Here is a 23,073-nt window from a genome sequence, read left to right as displayed (position 1 = left end):
CTGGGGTAGCCTGCAATTAGCCAGGTCCTTTTGCCCCCTGATTTATAGGTAAAGTCATTGAGAATAAGTAAGGTTAAGTGACTGACCCACAGTCACAGAGCTCATAAGTGTGGGAGCGGGCTTCCTGGCTCACTCCACCACTAGAACTCCCACTCTCCTGGCTACATGCCCCAGGGCATTGGCCTGTGGCTAACTTGCTGGTTCACCTTGCAGGTGTCTCTGAGGACACTCCCATCCTTCCCGTCTTCAGACCTCCATCTCCAGACAGAGCAATACTCTGAGCAAGCCCGCAGTTGCTCCAGCCCTGTGCTTCCCTCCAGATCCACTGAGAACCTACCAGCTCTGAGGCATCGTGGCTGAGCCAATTCCCAGGCTCAGGGGCATGCTTCTTCCATGGCCACAGTGTGTGGAGAACCCCTGCCAGGAGAGGCACAGAGGGCAGTAGAGAATTCAGCTAAGGCGGGAACTCAGGCCGGCCCTTTTTGGGAGTGTGTGAGTCCAAAATTGTTCCCCAGGTCAGGGTCCCCAGCTTCCTATGGACAAGTCTGTCTGGGGGCACTCAGGAGACCAAAAGGTGACTCCCTGTCCCCAAAGCAAAGAGTGTCTCTGCAAGGTTTTGTGCCATGTGAGAGCTCCTGGCCCTTGGAGCAAATTTACTTGAATACTTACTCTCATGTGGAACCACAATGAGACAGAAGCATGGAAGGGAAATTGAACATCTGCCTTCGAGGAGCTCACGTGCTAGCTGGGGGAGCAGCTCGCACGCATAAGCAGGCACGGATGGGTCACTGATGGCGCCACGACTGTCACCATTCATACTGCTAGAGGTCAAGTACCCAAGATCAGGTAACCAGGAAGGCTTCCCAGAGGGGAGACAACTTGAGCTGGGCTTCAGAAGTCCAAGTATCTCAGACTGGAAGGGACCTTAATGACCATTTATTCCATCAGTTTTCAAACTTTGTAGTCTCAGGATCCTTTTTTCAAAGAATCCTTGTGTGAAAACACAGTATGTAAAACAGATAAAAAGCAGCTACTCTGGTGGGTGCTGAGTGGGGGGTGTACAGAGTCAGCTCAGCCTCCCTTTCTACTGTGTCTCTCGGGGCCCCCTCCAGCTCCTGGCAGCTCCACAGAATGTGGTATGAAAACCACTGATCCAGGCCGTTTTACAGATGAGTATCACAGAGTGGGATGGATTCTTCTAGGGCCAGACAGACAGCCTGTGATCGAGCTGGAGGCAAATCAAGAGGTGTTTTCGTTTTGTTTTTTTCCTATATTGTTGAGACCTACCTCCCACTGCAAGTAGCCCATGAGAAGTGGAGCAGAAACCCAAATGACACACAGGAGTTGTGGAAGAGAGAGAAGACCATGGGTGGGAATGACAGGATACATCGGCTCCTTTGCAAGATAAGAAAATCAAACCCTTTTGACCCCTGACACCTGGAAGAGGAGGCAGGGACTAGACCTATCCTCTCGGAGGTCTGTGGGGACCACTCTATCCTCATGTCCAAGTGGAATTCCACCTCTCTGGCCTGGGGCTGCTCATCAGGGTCTTGGCTTCTCTACACCATGGACAATGCCCTTCCATATCACACAGCCACGCCTTGAGAGCCCTGGCCTCATCTGGGACAATCATCCAGAGGGAGGACAAGGTGAGCCCTTCCTCCTGAGCATGAGCAGAAGTCTGGCCTTGACTCAAAAGAGAGACCAGTGTCTTAGTTGCTTCTGAGCAGCTCACCAAGGCTCTTCTGCCTTGTATTGTAGAGGGGCAGCAGGGACCTGGACCAAAAGAACCCGCTCCTCCACATCCTCTTTTGTGTCTTGCAAAGGGCGACATGGTGCCTGGGACTGGAACTTCAAAACTTTGCCTGAACACAACCACTGAAATGTCAGAATACGGAGCGGTGGGTAGGGTGGGCATCAGGGCAGTGGGCACAGCTGAGGATCCTACTCAGAGCTTTCTGGGTCCCATTCTTGCAGGCCACAGCCACAAAACCCTACAGGAAGGCAGATGAACCAGAGTAGCTGAGGTACTGACTGGATTTGTTCTTTATAACACTGGCGCCCAAAGACTGGAAGAACCCAGTGGTAATCTAAAACATCACCTCACAGCTAGAGTGGCCCATACCAACAGCAGGCAACCCACATGAATGGATAATCCAGCCTGCCTCTCCAGCCCCAACTTTGGAAAGCAGGATTTAAAGCATTTCCAATTTCCTGTGAGTTTCAGCAGATCTATTCACTTTATTATTATTACCGGTGGTTACAATGAGTATATGGCTTAGAAGCATGCTGCGGCAGGGGAAAACCGGCTAAAGCATTCGTGTTTGCTCTGAAAAATTCAAGAAAAGTTTTCTTAACACTGAGACACTTTAAAATGGAACTACGTTGACACCCATCTGGGACTTAAGGTCATTTCTCCTATTTGTGCCACAGATCCTTGAACTCACACTCAGAGTATGAATAAGTGTGCTGTATGTTTTTAAACTGTAACTTGGTCTACTTTGTTACTACGGGAAAATCCATCCTTCCATGGCTGTGGCACTTTGTTGACAATGATAGAGACTGATTTGACTAGCACTCTTAGATTTTACTGGCACAAGGCATAAGTGATACCATGATATTTAGGCAATAGCCTAGCTTCAGCCTGATTCTGAAACAGACATCTCGCAAGAGATTTATAAGCTAAATTTCCTCGGCCCCGTCTAACTCATTCCATTCTTCTCCCATTGCATGACAGGACAGGGAGGCAGGCGAGAGGTATCAGGAAAGAAGATTCATTGGTTTACAACCTTCACCCATTTATCTGGAGAGTTTCTGATCTTTTCTTCCATGGTGGCCTTATCTCAGCCTTTGATAATACATGTAGGCAATGACAAGCTCTCTGACACCCCATCCCATCCATCAAGATTCCATTTGCTTGGGGATAGAAAAAACAGGCATTCCTCACCCTTTCCACCCACACCCTTGATCCCAGGGACAACTATAACTCAAGGTCTGGAGGTGTTTATGCTTAAGAGAAGAAATTGTAACTTAGTTCGATGGGAAGATGAGAAACAAAAGAAAGCCACTATGTGCTATATGTAAATGATTGGTTGTCCAAAGCCATTCTGTGCTGAAAAGCCCTGGAAGGACCTTGATAAAGTTATAATCATTATGAGGCCTCTGTGTGGTTATTCAGTTCTGTGCCTTCTTCATTTAAGAACTTAAATTCAAGAGTGAAAGGTTGATACAGGATGCATATTAACCACATTTGTTTAGACTGAAAGACAGTATCAGATTTTTCTGATAGAAAGTCAGTCTGGGGGCATCTGGGTAGTTCAGTCAGTTGAGCGTCCGACTCTTGATTTCTGCTGGGGTCATGATCTCGGGGTCATGGGATCGGCCCGCATAGGGCTCCATGGCCAGTGGGCAGTCTGCTTAAGATTTTTTCCTCTCTCCCACTCCTTCTGCCCCTCCCCCTACTCTCTCTCTCTCTGTCTCTCTCTCTCTAAAATAAATAAATCTTTAAAAAAAAGAAAGCCAGTCTGATTTGGCTGATAGGTACAGAGGTCTAGCTTTGCACATAGGATATATGGTAGGCATTATCCAAAAGTGGAATGATTTAAATCTGCAGCTCCATGGTTTGAACAAAAATACATTTAGAGTACATATACAACTTCCCCTTTCAGACAAGATGGAGCGGCAGGGAACAGATTTGCCCTCCTTCCTGAAACAATCAACTAAACATAAAAACTGTGAAATAACAGTTTTCAAGATGGTGGACATCAGACAACAAAGGACAGTGATCCCTGAGAGACAAGAAACAAATGAGGTGAGCCCTATGATTGCCTCAGCTTATTGCTTGAGAGAGTTTCCAGGACATATTGCAGGGAGGGAGAACCCAGGCAGGGCCATGCAGGCTCCCTGAGCTGAGGAGATAACTAGAGTTTGTGGCAATCCAAACTAAAGTGCTCAGAACAGAGTGCTGGTGAGAAAAAAGGTACGTAGAGAGAGAATTCTGGAGATCTGTAGAGCCCCCCACCCCTCAGCAGAGCACTACTCATCACATAAATGTGAGGAAATTACTTGAGACTAAGGATAGAATCATCCAAAATGATTAGAACAGTAGCCAGTATTCATAGAGGACTGGAGTAGTGTCTGTTCCCATCAGCTAGACTGGAAAACTTCATAATTTATGAAGCATTGGTTGGAGTTCTCAGAAGGGTCTTGCCTTAGCAGTGGAGACACATTAGCCCCAGTTTTTTTCTTTTTTTAATTAGCCCTAGTTATTCATCCCATCTAATAAATTTTAAAAGCAAGACCTGAAGGGATCAAACTGTTTCTAAGTAATATAACTGCATCTCAGAACAAACCTCAAGAATACTTACAGGAATACAAAAATAACCAGCACGCAAAAACTCAAAATTTACAGTGTCTGAGGTCTAATAAAAAAATTACCTGTCATGCAAATAAGCAGAAAAATATGAACCATAGTGAGGAGGAAAACGAATTGACACCAACCCAGAACTGACACCGATGTGAGAATTAGCAAAGACATTATTATAGCTGTATTCCATATGTTCATATAGCTAAGTAGAGACTTGGAAGATATTTTTAAAAATACACAAATTGAACTTGCAGAGATGAAAACAACTGTCTGAGATGAAAAACCACTGGATGGAATTAACAAGAGTTTAGACACTGCAGAAAAAAAGATTGGTGAACTTGAAAACATGGCAATAGAAATTGTCCAAAATGAAACACGAAAAGAAAAGAATTTTAGAAATGAATAAAGAGGTACACAATATATAATAGGTGGAAAGTTGGTCCTTTACAAATACTTAAAATTATGAAGAAAGGTAGGCATCAGGTAAAAATGGATGAGAGGGCACACTGCTTTTGTTTTTGCTTAATTATCGGTAGAGGTATGTGAACAAAAAAAGAGCAGATTTTGCAAATGCTACTCCAGAGTCCGTCTTCCTTCCCCATCTGTGTATGACTTTGCTCCTCTGATCATCCCCTCTCCCCCTTTAGTATCCTTTTCTTCCCCTCAGCTGGCTCATTCCCCTGAGCACATGTATCCACTAGCAGCTGCATCTTTGAGAAAACCCCGCCTTGACCCCCACAACCCACCTCCACAGTTACTGCCCAATTGCTCTACTCCATCCACAAAGTTACTAATGTCTGCATCCGCCATCACTGCTTCTTCATCTCTCATGTACTCTTTAACCCACTCCAGTGTGGCTTCCACTCAGACCTACCTCTCGCCCACAATTCCTTTTGCTATATTTGCCAATGACTTCTTTACCAGTTATTTTCAATAGTTTACCACTCCCTCCTTCCACAGTTTACCACTTCCTCCTCCTCGGCTTCTAAAGCACCGCCCTTTGTTTGTTGTCTTCTCACCTCTCTGGCACCTCTTTATCAGGTTTCTTGGCTGGCACCCTATCACTGCAACTTCTAAAAGCTGCCATCCCTATCCGTGGCTCTCTGTACACTCTGTACACTTCTTCCCTTGCTGATCTCATCCAGTATCTCAGCTTTTTTTTTTTTTTTCTTTTTTTTTAAATACATCCATACACCGACTCTCAAGAGTAGATCTGCAACCCAGACTCTCCTCTGGTCTCAAAGCCCGTATTTCAAACTGTCTACTTGACGGCTCCACTTGAATGTCTGAGAGGCATTTCAAGTTTAACATGTTCCAAACTAAGCTCTGAATCTCCCAGCAACATAAAATAGTGACTCTACCCACACAGTTACTCAAGCCTGGGAATTCTCCTTAAGAGTTCCTTCTCGGGGCACCTGGGTGGCTCAGCATTCAACTCTGGGTTTCAGCTGGAGTCATGATCTCAGGGGTTGTGGGATTGAGCCCCACTTTGGCTTTGGGCTCCATGCTCAGTGGGGAGTCTGCTTGGAGATTCTCTCCCTCTGCCCCTCCCCTCATTTGTGCTCTCTCTAAAATAAATAATCTTTTAGGGGCACCTGGGTGGCTCAGTCCGTTAAGCATCTGCCTTCAGCTCAGGTCATGATCCCAGGGTCCTGGGATGGAGCCCTACATTGGGCTCTCTGCTCAGCAGGGAGCCTGCTTCTCCCTCTGCCTCTTCCCATCCCCGCCCTGCCACTCACCCTGCTTGTCCTCGCTTGTGCTCTCTCTCTCTCTGTCAAGTAAATAAATTTTTTAAAAAATCTTAAAATAATCTTTAAAAAAAAATTTTCCTTCTCCCATTGCCCTCCTCCCACATCCAGTCCAACCCTGTCTGCCACGAGACAGTGGGTGGGGGCTGTTTTTAAAGAGGGAAGGTGAAGAGGTATGTTGACATATGGAATCTTCCCTTTTTCGGTAACTGCGCCTAGTTGTAGTAGCCCATTGGTCAGTTAGGATCTATGGAGATTTTGAGGTGGGTCACCTGTTGGGTCCATCTGTATTCAGCCAGGTGGTTGCTGTAGGCTATTTCTGCATTCCATCACTCTAGCCTGTTTGCTTAAAAGCGGCCTCTACACTCTCAGTACTACCAGCACCCTCATGGCCAAGCCAACATCTCTCATGTGAATCATTACAGTAGCCTCCCAACTACCACCCTAGTTTTGCCCTTACCCCCCTTCAATCCTTCATGAAGTAGTCAGAATGAGCTTTTTAAAATATAAATTGAGTAACACTCTCCTGCTCTAGTATTTCAATGACTTCCCATTACTCTTAAGATAAAATCTTAATCTCTTTACCTCTGGTCTGCAAAACTTGCCATTTGACTTACTTCTGCAGCTTTATCCGTATCACTTTCCTCCCATCTCTCCTCCCATCTTTCATTCCCAGCTAGTCATACCAGTTTTGGGACTTTGCATTTTTCCTCTCTCCCCCATTGTTCATCTGAAAAACTCCCACTCACCTTTTTTTTTTTTTTTAAGGATTTTATTTATTTGAGAGAGAGCGAGAGAGGGCACAAGCAGGGGGGAGGGGCAGAGGGAAATGGAAGCAGACTTCCCACTGAGCAGGGAGCCCCACGTGGGGCTCCATCCCAGGACCCTGGGATCATGACCTTAGCCGAAGGCAGACACTTAACTGACTGAGCCACCCAGGCTCCCCGAACTCCCATTCATCTTTCATTAATCAAACATCACCTTAGATGTCTTCCCTCACTATCCAATTTCAACTGTTTCCCCAATTTTCTTCTCATTGCACATTGTGCTTTTCCTTCATAGTTTTACTACAGTTGGCAAATATGTATTTGAGTTTTTTTCCCACTTAACTGAGATGTAACTAATAAGTTTGTGTGATTTTTTTGTTTCCATTTTCTAGATTGTAAACTCCAGGAGGGCAGAGCCAAAGTCAGTTCAGACTTTGTTTGTTGCTCCGCCCCCATCTGTCCTCTTAGAAGAATGGTCTGGCACACAGCAGGTGCTCAATAAACATTTATTAAGTAAAATGAATGAGTGCCTTAAGTGCTTGAGAACCCTGCCCTGTTCTCTAGGAGTAACTCTGAATCTCTGCTTAAAATCTGGGTGTGGGGGCACCTGGCTGGTTCAGTTGGTAGAGGATGGGACTCCTGATCTCTCCGTTGTGAGTCCAAGCCCCTCGTTTGTCCTAGGTGAGGTCGTATTTCCGCCCACAGATCCTTTTTAAACCTCACCTGCTACTCTCCACCCTACCCATCCAAATACTCTTATGCTCTTGCCAATCAGGCATCATGCAAAATCCCTAACAATCACGGACCAAATAAAGAAGATTGTGACAGACTCTAACGATGACCGCGTTTGTGTCTCAAGCCCGAAATACGACGCTGGCGGCTCATAGCTCCTTTCAGGCAGGCAAAGTGCACCACTCCCCTCCCCCGCCCATACCTGGGGCCTCTGACACCCAAAGCCTAGAAGCTCAGGCACTGGGCTCAGCTCTGACCTGCCGTACAGCATGGCAGCCCCTAAAGGCGTGGCCCACAGCCCTGCTATCCGTACAACATGGCCGCCTACAGAGCGCGAACCGCTCCCCCTCCCGTCCAATCACCGGAAGTTTCCATTTGAAAGCCGGGCGGCATACCCGGTCGCTGGTGCGGCAGTTGCCGAGGAGCCTCCTTTGAACCAGGGCAACGAGGGCTGCGGGCAGGAGCTGCAGGAGCCTGGGTTCGACTCTCCCGGGGCGAGGGACGGGGCTGGATGTCGGGGGCGCGCGGGAGGGGCTGGGAATGGAGAATTTTCTTTCTCCAGACTTCTTCCCCGGGCCGGGACAGGCCCGGTCGCGCTCTCCGGGGACCCTCCACCTACACGGGCCCCCAGACCCGTCACGGTAACGTTCACCTTGCACCTTCCAGGGCCCAGCCGTGCCGCCTCGTTACGATGACCAGCGTGGTTAAGACAGTATACGCTCTGCAACCCCCCGCTGTGCAAAGCGGCGGCCTGCCGGCAGGTAGGTATCCACACAGCCCTACGGACCGGCGGGGCTGGTCAGACCGAGGAGTAAGAGGGCACAGATCAGTGGCCAGGAAAGGGGGGCGCGGGCAGGGGAAGGGCAATTCATCGGCTCTGACAACCTGCTACCTCGCCTAGAACTGGGCTGTCTAGGTTTATGATGGGAGTTGGGGCAAGGGCCCTGTGGTAGGATTTTAGACCTGCCCTCCCCCATTCCTCTTCCCAAACCTAATCATGCTGCATTCACTAATTAGATTTAAGTTGCTTATTGTTTCACAGTATTATTTCCTTAAGCTAGGAATTCCCCCCCCCCCTTTCTTTTAGATTTTATTTATTTACTTATTTGACAGGGAGAGAGAAAGAGAGAGAGAGCACAAGCAGGGGGAGGTGCAGAGGGAGAGGGAGAAGCAGGCTCTCCATTGAGCAGGGAGCCCGATGTGGGACTGTATCCCAGGACCCTGGGATCATCATGACCTGAGCTGAAGGCAGACACTTAACAGACTGAGCCACCCAGGTGCCCCAGGAATCCCTTTTTAAACAATTGCCAGTTTGATTTCCAGATCTGGGATATCTGGAGGGACTGGGTTTGTTGTCAGGGAGAAGGGAGGAGAGTCATTTGAGAAGTGTGATTCTTAGAGGGAGGCACTAGAGTTCACACTATGTCTAATTCACATTTGTTTCTGCACTGTTTCTCTTATATAGTAAGTTCTCAATAAATTGTTGGGTGAAGTGAGAGAGAGGGGTCAGGCCCAGCCAGAGTTTTCCATAACCTTGGGAGAAGAAATAGGATTAAAAGCAATTTTTGATTGCTTTGCCATCTTGCTTCGTGTTACTGGGCTTGTGGTTGAAAGTCATCTACGCTCTGCAGTTGTCAAGTTGCCTAATTTCTAGAGCAGGGCACAAAATAAGCTTCAAAAATCAGAACCTGTGGTGGGAGATTTTGAAGTAGCTATCTAAGACTCCTTCTCAGGGGACGCTGTGCAGCTGGTTGATGAGCAGTAGCTGGATTGATCTGTGAAGTAAACAGGCTTTTCTCCAAAGGCTTAAAGGGGTTTTTTGTTTGTCTTACCTGGCCTCAAAACACCTAAATGGTAATCTGGCATCAGCAGGACCTAGGAGTTGGGGCTGGGGGGGGGAGGTGCACGCCCCTTGCACTGCCTTTGCCTTGGAGAGCAGTGCCCTCTCCTTGGGTGGAGAGTGACTGGCTCTCCCCAGCCAAGTTGGAAGTTTTTATCTCAGCATTCTATTCCTGTCCCAGCTTTATGATCATATATAACCTCAATAGTTTAACATTTTAAGGCTATCTCTAGGTTTTTTGCCTACATAACATATACATGTAAAAAAGAATCCAAAGTTAGAAAACATTATGCAGTGAAGAACAAGTCTCTTTCCCTTCCTTGACCAGCCATCCAATTCCCCTCCTTAGCAAATCTCTTTTTTTTTTAAGATTTTATTTATTTATTTAGGGAGGGGGGAAGAAGCACACCCCCTGCTGAGCAGAGAGCCTGTCTCGGGGCTTAACTGACTGAGCCACCCAGGTGCCTTGTGTCTCTCATTTCAAGAAGACAGTCTTTGTTAAGTGCTGCTAAATTTTTCCTACAATGCAGTCCTTAGGCTCTAGCAGGTGCAGATTAAGAACTGATTCCAGTCAATGAAGAGAGTTAATTTTGTGATCAAAATTTATTAACACCTTTTCACCTGGGGGTAGATGTATTACTGTGTATAACTTACTAATACTTGAAAGAGGAGGTACATATGTTCCCCTAAGGTTACCTTTTACTTCAGACAGAGACCTGGGGCACCTGGCTGGCTCACTTGGTAAAGCATGTGACTCTTGAGCTCAGGATTGTGAGTTCAAGCCCCACGTAGGGCATGGAGCCTACTTTAAAAAAATAAATAAAAATTAATAAAGAGATAACAACAACTATGCAACGGTTGAAAGAGAACCTCGCAGCAGTTTGAGCTTAGCCTTGGGAGAACGGGCAGAGGGCAGAGGAGCTTTGCAAGGTGGTCGGCTTCCACTGGTCCTGGAGGAAGGCTCTAACTGTGGGCTGCCCTGCGGACCACCACACTACCTGTCATTTCGCTCTTCGCTTGTATCAACATCCACTTTCACACCCGTACCCTCTGGCCGTTCAGTTTGCCCTATCATCAGGCTTTTGGCGATCCTCAAATACATTGCACTGTCACCTTCAAAGGATTTTGGTTTCCATCCCCAATTAGTCTAGAAGTCGGATTCTTCTGAATTAATCTTTGCAAATTGAGATGGTCCAGAATGAAAATACAGGGCTCTGGGGACGCCTGGGTGGCTCAGTCGTTAAGCGTCTGCCTTCGGCTCAGGTCATGATCCCAGGGTCCTGGGATAAAACCCCGCATCGGGCTCCCTGCTCAGTGGGAAGCCTGCTTCTCCCTCTCCCACTCCCCCTTCTTGTATTCCCTCTCTCACTGTCTCTCTCTGTCAAATAAATAAATAAATAAAATATTAAAAAAAAAAAATACAGGGCTCTGACAACCTGGAACAGAGCTGTTACAGAGTTGCAGCTGTTGGGTCACAATGCTTGAGGTTTCACCCGCTTGTCTTCCTTTGCAGACACACAAACTCGAGCCACTTCTAAGAGCCTATTACCCGTTAAGTCCAAAGAAGCGGATGTTTCCAGACTTCATTCAGGAGGTTCAGAGAATGATGTTACAAAAATCACCAAACCGAGACGAGAGAATAGGTGAGAGTCCGATCATTGGTATCCGATGAGAACATCTTTTTTTTTTAATTTTTTTTTTTTTTTTTTTTAAGATTTTATTTATTTATTTGACAGAGAGAGACACAGCGAGAGAGGGAACACAAGCAGGGGGAGTGGGAGAGGGAGAAGCAGGCTCCCCGCAGAGCAGGGAGCCCGATGCGGGACTCGATCCCAAGACCCTGGGATCATGACCTGAGCTGAAGGCAGTCGCTTAACCAACTGAGCCACCCAGGCGCCCAGGATTTTATTTATTTATTTGAGAGAGCGAGAATGAGAGAGAGTACATGAGAGTGGGGAGGGTCAGAGGGAGAAGCAGACTCCCTGCCGAGCAAGGAGCCCGATGTGGGACTCGATCCAGGGACTCCAGGATCATGACCTGAGCCGAAGGCAGTTGCTTAACCAACTGAGCCACCCAGGCGCCCTTTTTTTTAATTTTTATTTTATTATGCTAATCACCATACATTACATCATTAGTTTTTGATGTAGTGTTCCATGATTGTTTGCGTATAACACCCAGTGCTCCATGCAATACGCCGATGAGAACATCTTGCTAGAAATTGCTCAGGATCAAGATTCTGTGTTGAGCAGTTCTGAAGAGGCCCAGCAAGGGTTAGGTTAAGAGGTACTTTGTTCTCTCACCACTTGCTCCGAGTGTGCAAACAGCAGTACCAGGCCAAACACCGCCCCAGGTGGTGGTCAGAGTGGGTGGGGCTGATTGTTAGCCGAGGTGCTGGTCTGAGCATAGTCCCGCCCAGGGTGGTGTGTGTGTGTTTCCCTGTGCTCAGTTCCCACAGAAGCCAGCTTGACATGAGGTAGCCACACCATTTTGAGCAGCCGCAGGTCTGTCGGAATACTGAGGTGGGTCAGGAGAGGAGCCCATTCCCTATTCATAAGCCTTTTCCAATAGTCTAGGCTGAAACAAAAGTGCATGGGCCCTCAGAGCTTCTGAAGCTGTTTGCATTGTATGTAGTCTCTGGTTTTTTCCTCAGAAAACCAGGCTCTTTTTTTTTTAAATACACATATATATTTTTAAAGATTTTATTTATTTATTTGACAGAGAGAGACACAGCGAGAGAGGGAACCCAAGCAGGGGGAGTGGGAGAGGGAGAAGCGGGCCTCCCGCCGAGCAGGGAGCCCAATGCGGTGCTCGATCCCGGGACTCCGGGATCATGACCTGAGCTGAAGGCAGACGCTTAATGACTGAGCCACCCAGGCGCCCCAGAAAACTAGGCTCTTTGTTCTGCCTTGTTCACAACACACAGAACAGCAATGCTACCGGTCTCTGATTTCTTTGTTGTTGTTTTTTTAACTGAGGTCTATTAACACACAATGTTATATTAGTTTCAGGTGTACAACATAATGCTTAGCTATTTGTATATAGTGCAAAATGATCACCACAATAAGACGAGCGAACATCCTGATTTCTTTGTTTTTGCTTCTCTAGGCAGGTAAAAGCTGCAGATGCTGCCATGAGGAAGAACATCAGAAAGAGGTGAGCATCAGGGTAAGCGAAAGTTGGCCACCATTTTAAGGTGGTGGATCTCAGTCCTGGTTGTGCCTCATAATCACTCGTGGGTTTGTTTAGTGTCTGACAGCCTGGGTGCCACCCCAGAAATCTGAGTGGAATTTCCAGGGGTGAGGCACAGCCTGGTTTGAGAACCACTGGCAGGGCAAGGATCTGCAATGCTCCCATCTTGAGAACCAGACAAGAGCTTTCTGGGCTCCATGCCAGGCCCACTGCTGATTGGAAATCAAACCCAGCTATAGCCCATCGATAGGAGGGTGAGCCTTCAGGATAGGAGGCACTGCGTGTGGTTAATGACTTCGAGATGGTGGTGGTAGAAATCCTGGGGAAGGATCCATCTCTCTGTTAGAGGCTGGCTTGGATGTTTTGCTTCTGAAGACAGAAATAATACAAACTGGAAAGTTTATAGAAATAGGTCCTAATTCCAAGTCTATTATTTGGGCATGTGTTAGAAGTTCTGAAGATAGGGGCCCTGGCTGGCCCAGTTGGTAGAGCATGCAACTCTTTTTTTTTTCTTTGATTTATTTATTTATTTATTTTAGAGAGAATGTGTGCAAGCTGGGGAGGGGCACAAGGAGAGGGAGAGAGACTCAAGCAGACTCCCCACTGAGTGTGGAACCCCAACATGGGGCTTGATCTCATGACTCTGAGCGGAAATCAGGAGTCAGACACTTAACTGACTGAGCCACCCAGACGCCCCAAGCATGCAGCTCTTAATCTCGGGGCTGCAAGTTCGAGACCCACTTTGGGTGTAGAGATGACTTAAAAAATAAAAATTAAAAAAAAAAAGTTCTGGGGCGCCTGGGTGGCTCAGTCGTTAAGCATCTGCCTTTGGCTCAGGTCGTGATCCCAGGGTCCTGGGATCGAGCCCCGCATCGGGCTCCCTGCTCAGCGGGAAGCCTGCTTCTCCCTCTCCCACTCCCCCTGCTTGTGTTCCCTCTCTCGCTGTCTCTCTCTCTGTCAAATAAATAAATAAAATCTTAAAAAAAAGTTCTGAAGATAAAATACTATTCAAGAAGGACTCTGAGGCCACTGAAAAGAAGTGATGATAATGGCTGTTAAGTATTTACTATGTGTCAGTAGCTGGGCCAAGAATTCTACATGTATTCTCTCCCTTTATTTTTCACAATAATTATATTATGAGATGTGGGTATTATCCTAATTCTAGAAATGAGGAAACAAAGCCCCAAAGAGGTTATGTAACTTACTGAGCATCATATACCACTATGTAATGACCCCAAGATTTGAACCCCTGTTCATATGACTCTATAGCCCGTTTTCTTAACACCTCCACCTCTTCAGCTGAGCACCAATTATCATTACAGTTACAAACCGCTGAGTAAGCAGAAATCAGAGGAAGAGCTCAAGGATAAGAACCAGCTCTTAGAGGCCATCAACAAGCAGCTGCACCAGAAGTTGACTGAAACTCAGGTAGGAGACCCACCAGACCTCTGTCGTCACTGCACTAGGCAATGTGTGGACTCCTAAGGGATGGTCCCTGGGGGAGGAGAAGCTTGTAATGCCCGGGGGCCTGAGGTGAGGAAGAGAAGACATCAGGCTTGTGCTTGTGGTACCATTAGAGCAGGGACGAGAGAGACCCCCCGCCCCCCCCCCCACATCCACACAGGGGAACGGGCCTGATCTGTGTCATGGCACCTCCATAGGGAGAACTGAAGGACCTGACCCAAAAGGTGGAGCTGCTGGAGAAGTTCCAAGACAACTGCTTGGCAGTTTTGGAGAGCAAGGGCCTCAACCCAGGTAAGAGACAGTACATGGTTGCCTTCAGAGGAGTCCGTGCACGTGCCCCTTCGTGGGGGGGATTGTGGACTGTGTGTCAAGAGTCCAGCATAGCATCAGCCAGCCCATTCAGTGTGGGGTTGCTTAGCAAAGCAATAAAGATTGGGAGGATCCTTTCTTTCTTTCTTTCTCTCTCTCTCTCTCCCTCCCTCCCTTCCTTCCTCCCTCCCTTCCTTCCTTCCTTCCTTCCTTTCTTTTTCAAGATTTTTTTATTTTTAAGTAATCTCTACACCCAACATGGGGCTCGAACTCACAACCCCGAGATCAAGAGTCACATGCTCTACCGACTGAGCCAGCCACGTGCCCTGGAGGAGCTTTTCTGTGTTCCCTTGTGGTGTTGACTTTAACCAACAGAATTTCAGATGGTTGTGGAGAGAGGATTATCTCCTATCCGAACACTTTTATGCCATTCATTTGGTACCAACAATTATGACCTTGCAAATAGACCAGAAGTATTTTATTTCTTTTAAGGCAAATAACAAACTTTCCCAGGTGGGAAAAGACCGAGGTGATACTGTTTCAAGGGCTCCTAAACCCGGCTCATCAGCAGAATCTCAATGGTTAAATGTGATTTCTGTTCTGACCCTGTCCCTAGAGAGCAGAGTCTGTAGCAAGGAGGGGAGTAAAAGAAGGTATTGCCCAAAGACTGTACAAGAGCTTCAGACTGAGTTGAGGAGCCTGAGAATACCCAGTGAAGGAGCCCAGGCTTCTTTGAATTCGGGAACACTGACTCTGAATGCTGCTGATTAACCTGTGCATTTTAGGATATATTCTTTATAGTCACCATATATGTTTTTGTATGATTTTAATTTATAATGCACATGTACTACTTTTACCAAAAATAATAACTTTTAAGCCCAAAAAGCTTTAAAAAATAGTTTTTTGTGGGGCACCTGGGTGGTTCAGTCAGTTAAGCGTCAGACTCTTGATTTTGGCTCAGGTCATGATCTCACGGTCATGGGATCCAGTCCTCTGTCAGGCTCTGTGCTCAGTGGGGAGTTGGCTTGAGATTCTCTCTCTCTCCCTCTCCCCCTGCCCCTCACCTCACTCCACACTCACGCGTGCTCGCTCTCCTCTCTAAAATAAACAAATCTTGGGCACCTGGGTGGCTCAGTCGTTAAGCGTCTGCCTTCGGCTCAGGTTATGATCCCAGGGTGCTGGGATCGAGCCCCACATTGGGCTCCCTGCTCCACAGGAAGCCTGCTTCTCCCTCTCCCATTCCCCCTGCTTATGTTCCCTCTCTTGCTGTGTCTCTCTGTCAAATAAAGAAATAAAATCTTTAAAAAAATAAATAAATAAAAAAAAATAAACAATCTTTAAAAAATTTTTTTTCAAATAAAAATAATTTTGGGGGGCACCTGGGTGGCTCAGTTGGTTAAGCGACTGCCTTCGGCTCAGGTCATGATCCTGGAGTCCCGGGATCGAGTCCCGCATCAGGCTCCCTGCTCGGCAGGGAGTCTGCTTCTCCCTCTAACCCTCCCCCCTCTCATGTACTCTCTCTCTCATTCTCGCTCTCTCAAATAAATAAATAAATCTTTAAAAAAAAAATAAAAATAAAAATAATTTTTTGTATTATAAACAAAACAAAAAAATCCAACCAATACATTTCCTTTGGACAAATTTTCTGCTAAGCTGAAGAGAAAGCAGAATGAACTTTTAACCATATCTAAAGCTAGAGAGGAGGGAGGTAAAATAAAGCTCTGAGGCTAGGTGTGGGTGGCCCTGCCAAGGTGAAAACTCAGGAGAAACTCAGGGACCAGGCTCTTCGAGAAGTTTCCCTCATGAATATTCCTGTCTGTGGAGGGGTTTTTAGTTTTTGTTTTAGGTGCAGTTCCCTAAGCAAGGCTGACTTTGTCATTTGTGTCAGTTTTAGGCAGTGAGACCCTGGCATCACAGCGGGAATCCGCCACAGATCACACGGACTCTATGGTGAGGGCATGGGTGTGAGTGGGTGAGGGCCAAGTGCTCAGCAAACCCCAGGAAGCCGCCTTTGTTTTCCATGATAGTGGAAGAGAACAGTGGATGTGTACTCAAAATAGCATATTTTACTTGGAAGGCAACTTTGTGCTTACAGATGTGAGTGAGTCGGAGTTGAAAATATGCTACTTTAAGGCACATGTTACAATGGACCTGTATAGAGAACTTTCTGGTTTCTCTATTCTCCGCTTGACCATATTTCTCCCCTTGTCTGTTTACCGAGAACTGTATGAAAGAAAGGTCCAGCCTGAATTAAATTTGGCTTCTCTTTGGTTCCCTCCCCAAAGTAGGAAGGTAGTTGTTTGGGATTAAGTCTTTGAGCTTCTATACCCTCTTCCCCGGAAGTTGTCATCTTAGAATCCTAGAATGCTAGCTGTGGAAGCCTTCCTCCACCCCCAGGCTAGTAGTCACCTCTGATGGCTACTCTGTTTTGTCCACATTGCCAGTGTAATGTAGAGCACATGGAAGTGGGGTGATCTATCCATCCTGTGGACTGTGTTCCTCCAGGGGTGCCCAGGAGAGGGCCTGGCCCATGGGGGATGCTCAGTAAATGCCTGAATGAATGGAAGGGTTGTTAGCAATCAACTAATCAACTTTCATTTTATATGAAGAGATTAGTTTATATGAAGAAAGTTTTCACATATCAGTAAAGATTTGTTACTACATTGTACTTTCCTCTTAGTTGCTGTTAGAAACTTTGCAAGATGAGCTGAAGTTCTTTAACGAAACGGCCAAAAAGCAGATGGAGGAGTTACAGGTGAGAGGCAGGCACCATGCAGCAGGATTACCATTTCCTGCCACAGTGGGTGGGGCTCTGGAGGACTCTTTCTTATTTATCAATTTATTTCTTTTTAATAAACTGCTTTGTAATAATAGATTTATAGGAAAGTTGCAAAGATAAATACAGGGAATTTAGTGCCCTTAATATGAACATCATAGATTATCATAGTATATTTGTCAAAATTAAAAAACCAACATTGATGCATTACTATTCACTAAATTGCAAGACCGCTTGATTTCACCATTTTTTTTCAACTGATGTTCTATTCCAAAGACTCAGAAGTGTTCACATCTACAGGGTTTGAGGCAATGTGCAAAACACTAGGTTGTTCAATGTAAGAGGTGTGACAGCTATGCTTTGGAAACTTGATATCTCGAGGAAACTGTAATAAGAAACCTGGATTCTTGAGTCTGGACTGCTTCGGATTGCTTGGAAGAATCAGGGGACAGTACACTGAATCCTAGAGGATTTCAAGGCTCCAGTTTAGAGATAAGAGTCTGTAGTAGAGAGAAACCATTCCTAAAACCAGCACAGATACACGGATCTAAGATAAAATATCACGTGTCAGTATTCCAGTGGTCTTCCTCAAGGGAAGAGAAGCATAATGTCCTGAGATGGCATTGCCTTTCATGTGAATCAAAGTTTTGTACGTGTTCATTTCTTTCTTTTTGAATGTCTTTCCACGCAGGCCTTAAAAGTCAAGTTGAAGATGAAAGAAGAAGAGAGGGCCCGGTTCCTAGAACAGCAGACTTTATGTAACAGTCAAGTAAATGATTTTACAGCAGCCCTGGAGGAAATGGAGCAGCTATTAGAAATGTGATAAAAAGCAAGTAACCAGATGGCTCCCACAGGGGAAGCCACTCAGGACATCTGCTTCTTGGCCAAGACCTTCTAGGACTCACCATCCCCAGAATGGAGACATTTGCTGCAGTAGGATTAAGGACAGTCTATGCTAGAATGGCGCTTCCTCCTTCAGGCAAGCGAACGCCACCCTCAGACTGGTGGGTTCCCCCGAACCTCACACACACATAATCGAGGCTGACAAGGGGGGGAGGTGCAAAAGCTTGATCGACCTGCTAGGCAACAAAGCAGCAGGCCATTAGAATCAGGAGACCAAACCAGCCACAGCCAGAGGATCCCAAAGGTCACATTCAGATGTGTAGGAAGAAAACCTTAATTATGCATTTGGAGTGCAGAGGTTCCATGGGAGACATCAGTGGGAAGTGATCCTGTCCCCTTCTAACTTGGAACACATTCCTCTCATCCTGGTTGGGCTCTAGACCTCATTGTAAGTTAATGAACGTGAAGTTATTGAAATGGCTTAATAAATGGGGTGAGGGTATAGATAGCAATAACACCTACCTGAAATAGTACACCTTGGAGCTTTTAGTCTAAATCACTTCTTTTATTTTTTACTAAGTGCTACTTTTAAAATAAATATTTCTGTGACTATCCAGGCTATAACACTGAGAAATGAAAAGAAACCTTTTAACTGAAGTACGTCCACCGAATACTCTTGACCTAATTCAGTGAACAAGTTCAAGACTCCAATGTAACCCAGAATATTTGTCTTCCACTTCAGTGCTCTGTGGCTAGCCCTGCTGTGTTCCAGGAGCGGTAGCTGGTCTTCTGAGGGTGTCCCCTGTTTGTGGCGGTGGGTGCCTGACTCCACCCCCAGCTGTGTATCACTGGCTGCCTGTGCCCTGCCTGTATTCCTGAGCCTGCTTATCTACTGCTCTTTGCACAGCCAATCCTAGGCCTGGCCCTGTGGCTCCCTAGGTAGCCGAGGTCAGTGGTAGGCTTCCCCCCGGGTTTACCAAAGGCACAGCTCTATTTCATTTCTTAGTTGATCTAGGCAGGCTTTGGCTCTGGCTCTCTTCCATGTTTTTCTGCATCTCCCAATTTCTTCACCAACCTCCCCCCTCCCCTCTTGATACCACCCAGTCAGGCCAAGGAACACCCCCACCCTAACTTTCAGGGCTGTCTCTTTGCCTTCCACACAGATACTCACACAGTTGGTTATGTCCCAAAAATTAGGAGGGGGTAAACCCAGTTACATAACTCTCACCCGTGAGAAGAGCTGAATATTTTCTTCTACCCATTTTCAGCATGTTTATACTTTAAAAGATTATTTACCCAAATGAATTTGTAATTGGCATTTCTGCCCCCCCCCCACTTCCTTCTTGGCAGGAGAGGGGGAGAACTCAGCTGTGGGATCCTCACCTCCTTGTCAGGCCTCCCTAGTTAACACCTGGGAATGTAACTCTCAATGCCTGTGACTCCTCTCGCCCAGTGCCGAAACCCTGGTGGCTGGTGGCCTGGGCTCCCGAGGGGCCTTCCCCTCACGGTTCTCTGTAGCACCAGCCGGCACTGGTGCCCCTCTGCCTTTTCTCTTGATTCCTCCAACCTCTGTTGCTCCATCTGCCTTTTGTACGTGTGGAGGTGTGGGCTCTTCATCTGTTCTGGAGGCTGGACGAACCCATGTTAGAGAAACTCAGCAAATAGTGACCTGTGCCCTCCACTTCGCCAGATGCTCTAGGAAGCTTTAATGTAGCATGGCATTCTTAACCTCAAAGATGCTTGCAATCTCTTCGGTAAAACTTACACGTGCAGGTGACATATAAGTGAAATCGCCAACAGCAACACCTTACTAACTGTGGGCTGTGCGGCATAGCTGTGCGCTCTAGTAGTTCACTATGGGCTACTTTGGTTGCGGAGGGCTTGATGAAGGACGTAGACCGGAGAGTGAAGGAAGAGTAACAGTTGGAGAGGCTAGCTGGAAAGTGGAGGACCTTGCAGGGCGGTGAGCCCGTGGAGGTTTGGGGAGAGGAGCAAGCTCAGGTCATGGTAGCCCCACGTCCTTTCCCCACACCTTGCCCTCTGCATCTCTTCCGCCGGGCTCTTCCCGAGTTACAGCCTGTGTGGTAAACTGATCACCTAGTAAATAAAAGGTTTCTCTGAGTCTGTGAACTGCTCTAGCAAATGATAAACCCAAGAAGGCGGGGGTGCCACTGGAAGCTCCAGGGGGAAAATAAAATCATGAACTGCTGAAGGAAAGAATAGAGAGCTGAGATGAGTCTTGGGGAAGTGAGTTGGGGAACTGGGCTTGTTCAGAGATTCAAGGTGAGGGGATTATGTCTGACACTTAATTGAGCACTTATACTCTGCCAGATACACATAACTCCTTGCTGCACTTCTCAGGTAATCCTCATTACCATCTCAAGGTAAGCACTATTACCTCTTTTTACAGCTGTGATGTTAGTTAGGTTGATTTACCCAAGATCAAACAACAAGCAAATATTGGAGAAAGATTTGAGCCAGGGAAGAATGGGGCAGGAGGTACTTGGTGTTAGTAGAAGTCTTGATCCTTTGGGGCGCCTGGGTGGCTCAGTTGTTAAGCGTCTGCCTTCGGCTCGGGTCATGATCCCAGGGTGCTGGGATCGAGCCCTGCATCGGGCTCCCTGCTCAGCGGGAAGCCTGCTTCTCTCTCCCCCACTCCCCCTGCTTGTGTTCCCTCTCTAGCTGTTTCTCTCTCTGTCAAATAAATAAAATCTTTAAAAAAAAAAAAAAAAAGGAGTCTTGATCCTTGAATGCCAGGCTAAGAAGTGTGGATTTTTATCATCTAGGCCAGAGGTTTCCAAATTCTCAGTTCAAGATGCCCCTAGTTAATGTCCTAGTAATATTTATGACACCCAAAGAAGTATCAGTAGTTCTATTTTAAGTGATCAGATCTAACAACTTAGTAGGTATTTGAAAAAATATTTTTATTTCATTTTTAAATAACTACAATTATTCGCTAGTGGAATTGTCCACACAAAATGAACAAACTTTCTAGAATCGCTAAAAGTAAGGGGGGGCACCTGGGTGGCTCAGCAGGTTAAGCTGCCAGCTAAGGTCATGATCTCAGGGTTGTGGGATCAAGTTTTGCCTTGGGCTGCGTGCTCAGCGTAATCTGCTTGTCCCTCTCCTTCCCCATCTGTGCCTCCACCACCTCACACCGTCTCCGCTAAAAAAAGTAAGGAGTTTTATTAGGGCCCAAGTTAGGACAGCTGTCTGGGGAAACATGCTCTTCACAAGGAAGACAGTGCTCCGGAAAATGAACAGGTTTGTTTGTTTTTTAAAGATTTTATTTATTAGAGAGCGAGCGAGAGAGAAACAGCATGAGAGGGGAGAGGGTCAGAGGGAGAAACAGGCTCCCCACTGAGCCAAGAGCCCAATGTGGGGCTTGATCCCAGGACTCCGGGATCATGGCCTGCGCCGAAGGCAGTCGCTTAACCAGTTGAGCCACCCAGGCGCCCTAAAGATTTTTTATTTATTCATTAGAGAGACAGAGCATGAGAGCACGGGCAGGGGAAGGGGGGACGGTCAGAGCAAGAGGGAGAAACAAACTCCCCATTGAGCAGGGAGCCAACTTGGGGTTCCATACCAGGACCCCAGGATCACGACCTGATCTGAAGGCAGTTGCTTAACTGGCTGAGCCACCCAGGCACCCCAAGAATGAACAGTTTTTATGGTGTTATCCTTTTTTATGTCTTATAAAAGCTCAAAAGATTACTTTTTTAAAGATTTATTTGAGGGGGGCTAGGGGGGCAGAGGGAGAGTGAGAATCTCCAGCAGACTCCCCTCCCCTCGGAGCCCGAGGCAGGGCACAATCCCATGACCCTGAGATCATGACCTGAGTGAAAATCAAGAGTCAGATGCTTAACCAACTGAGCCACCCGGGCGCCCCTCTTTTGTTGTTGTCGTTTTTTAAGATTTTATTTATTTATTTATTTTTAAGATTTTATTTATTTATTTGAGAGAGAATGAGAGAGAGCACATGAGAGGGGAGGGTCAGAGGGAGAAGCAGACTCCCTGCCGAGGAGGGAGCCCGATGCGGGACTCGACCCCGGGACTCCAGGATCATGACCTGAGCTGAAGGCAGTCGCTTAGCCAACTGAGCCACCCAGGCGCCCTAAGATTTTATCTTTAAGTAATCTCTACACCCAACGTGGGGCTCAAACTCACACTGCCCAGATCAAGGTCACATGCTCCACTGACTGAGCCAGCCAGGCGCTCCCACAGTCAAATTTCTGAGTTTGCACTGTCTGTCCTCTTCCGCTTTCAATCTGGCTTAAAGACAAAAACAGTCCTATGAGATACCTAAAGTACCTGAGTACCTGAGGTACTCTCCTTCACAGAGACAGAATGTAGAATAGAGGTTACCAGGGGCTGGGAGGGGCAAGGGCAGGGGAATTACGGTTTGATGGGTACACAGTTTGTTTGGCATGATGACAAAATTCTGAAAATGGATAGTGGTGATGATAATGGCATAGCACTGTGCATATACTTAAGCCACCGAATTGTACGCTTAAATATGGTTAAAATGGCAAATTGTTATGTATATTTTACTTTTTGAAGAAAATGTATTGAGGCGTCACGAAGTATACTAACCTTAAATGTACATGTCAGTAAAGTACTGCCCCCCTCCATTCTGACAGAAAATCACCATCTATGGGTATTGTCTTTTCTTGAACTTTATATAAATGGATTTGCCCATCTCATCAGTGTAAAATGTATTGGCATAAATTGCTCAAAATTCCCCCGTCTTTTTTCTATCTATAGGACCTGAAGGCTGACTTCTTTTTCATTCTTGGTATGAGCAGTTTGCAATTTCTTTTTTTTTTTTTTGATCAGTCTTGTTAGTGGCTTATCAATTTTATGTTGATTTTTCTCTATTGTACTTCTCTAGTTCATAATTTCTATTCATATTCATTTCCCTCTATATTTGGGATTTTAATTTACTGTTCTTTTTCTGCTTTCTTAAAATAGGAATAATTTCATTTTAGTTTTTCTTTTTGCCAGTATATGCCTTAAAACTATAAATTTCCCTCTATTAA

The 23,073-nt window shown here is 46.4% G+C and overlaps 1 protein-coding gene across 1 annotated transcript; it reads left to right on the top strand.

The window, feature by feature from the left end:
* The first annotated feature begins 7,790 nt into the window (after window positions 1–7,790).
* Window positions 7,791–22,852, top strand: KNSTRN (kinetochore localized astrin (SPAG5) binding protein). Its single transcript, XM_045901751.3, has 9 exons — window positions 7,791–8,091; window positions 8,280–8,374; window positions 10,967–11,096; window positions 12,559–12,606; window positions 13,965–14,070; window positions 14,304–14,397; window positions 16,304–16,365; window positions 17,096–17,170; window positions 17,883–22,852. The coding sequence occupies exons 1-9, from the start codon at window positions 7,883–7,885 to the stop codon at window positions 18,012–18,014; spliced, it is 951 nt and encodes a 316-aa protein (XP_045757707.1). The 5' UTR covers window positions 7,791–7,882; the 3' UTR covers window positions 18,015–22,852.
* Window positions 22,853–23,073: the final 221 nt, after the last annotated feature.

Source organism: Mirounga angustirostris, unplaced genomic scaffold (assembly GCF_029215605.1).
Source record: "Mirounga angustirostris isolate CCGP_5_RB_7025 unplaced genomic scaffold, mMirAng1.0.hap1 SCAF_9, whole genome shotgun sequence".
NCBI classification, from domain to species: domain Eukaryota; kingdom Metazoa; phylum Chordata; class Mammalia; order Carnivora; family Phocidae; genus Mirounga; species Mirounga angustirostris.
The sequence above is the reverse complement of the archived record's forward strand: the minus strand, read 5'-3'. Positions and strand labels throughout refer to the sequence as shown.

Bases quoted from the DNA above. Each gene is read 5' to 3' on its own strand.
- KNSTRN (XM_045901751.3), top strand. From the start codon at position 7,883: ATGGCAGCCCCTAAAGGCGTGGCCCACAGCCCTGCTATCCGTACAACA. The intron at 11,097-12,558 runs GTGAGAGTCCGA...TTGCTTCTCTAG, and splicing joins AAACCGAGACGAGAGAATAG to GCAGGTAAAAGCTGCAGATG. The intron at 12,607-13,964 runs GTGAGCATCAGG...TTATCATTACAG, and splicing joins AGGAAGAACATCAGAAAGAG to TTACAAACCGCTGAGTAAGC.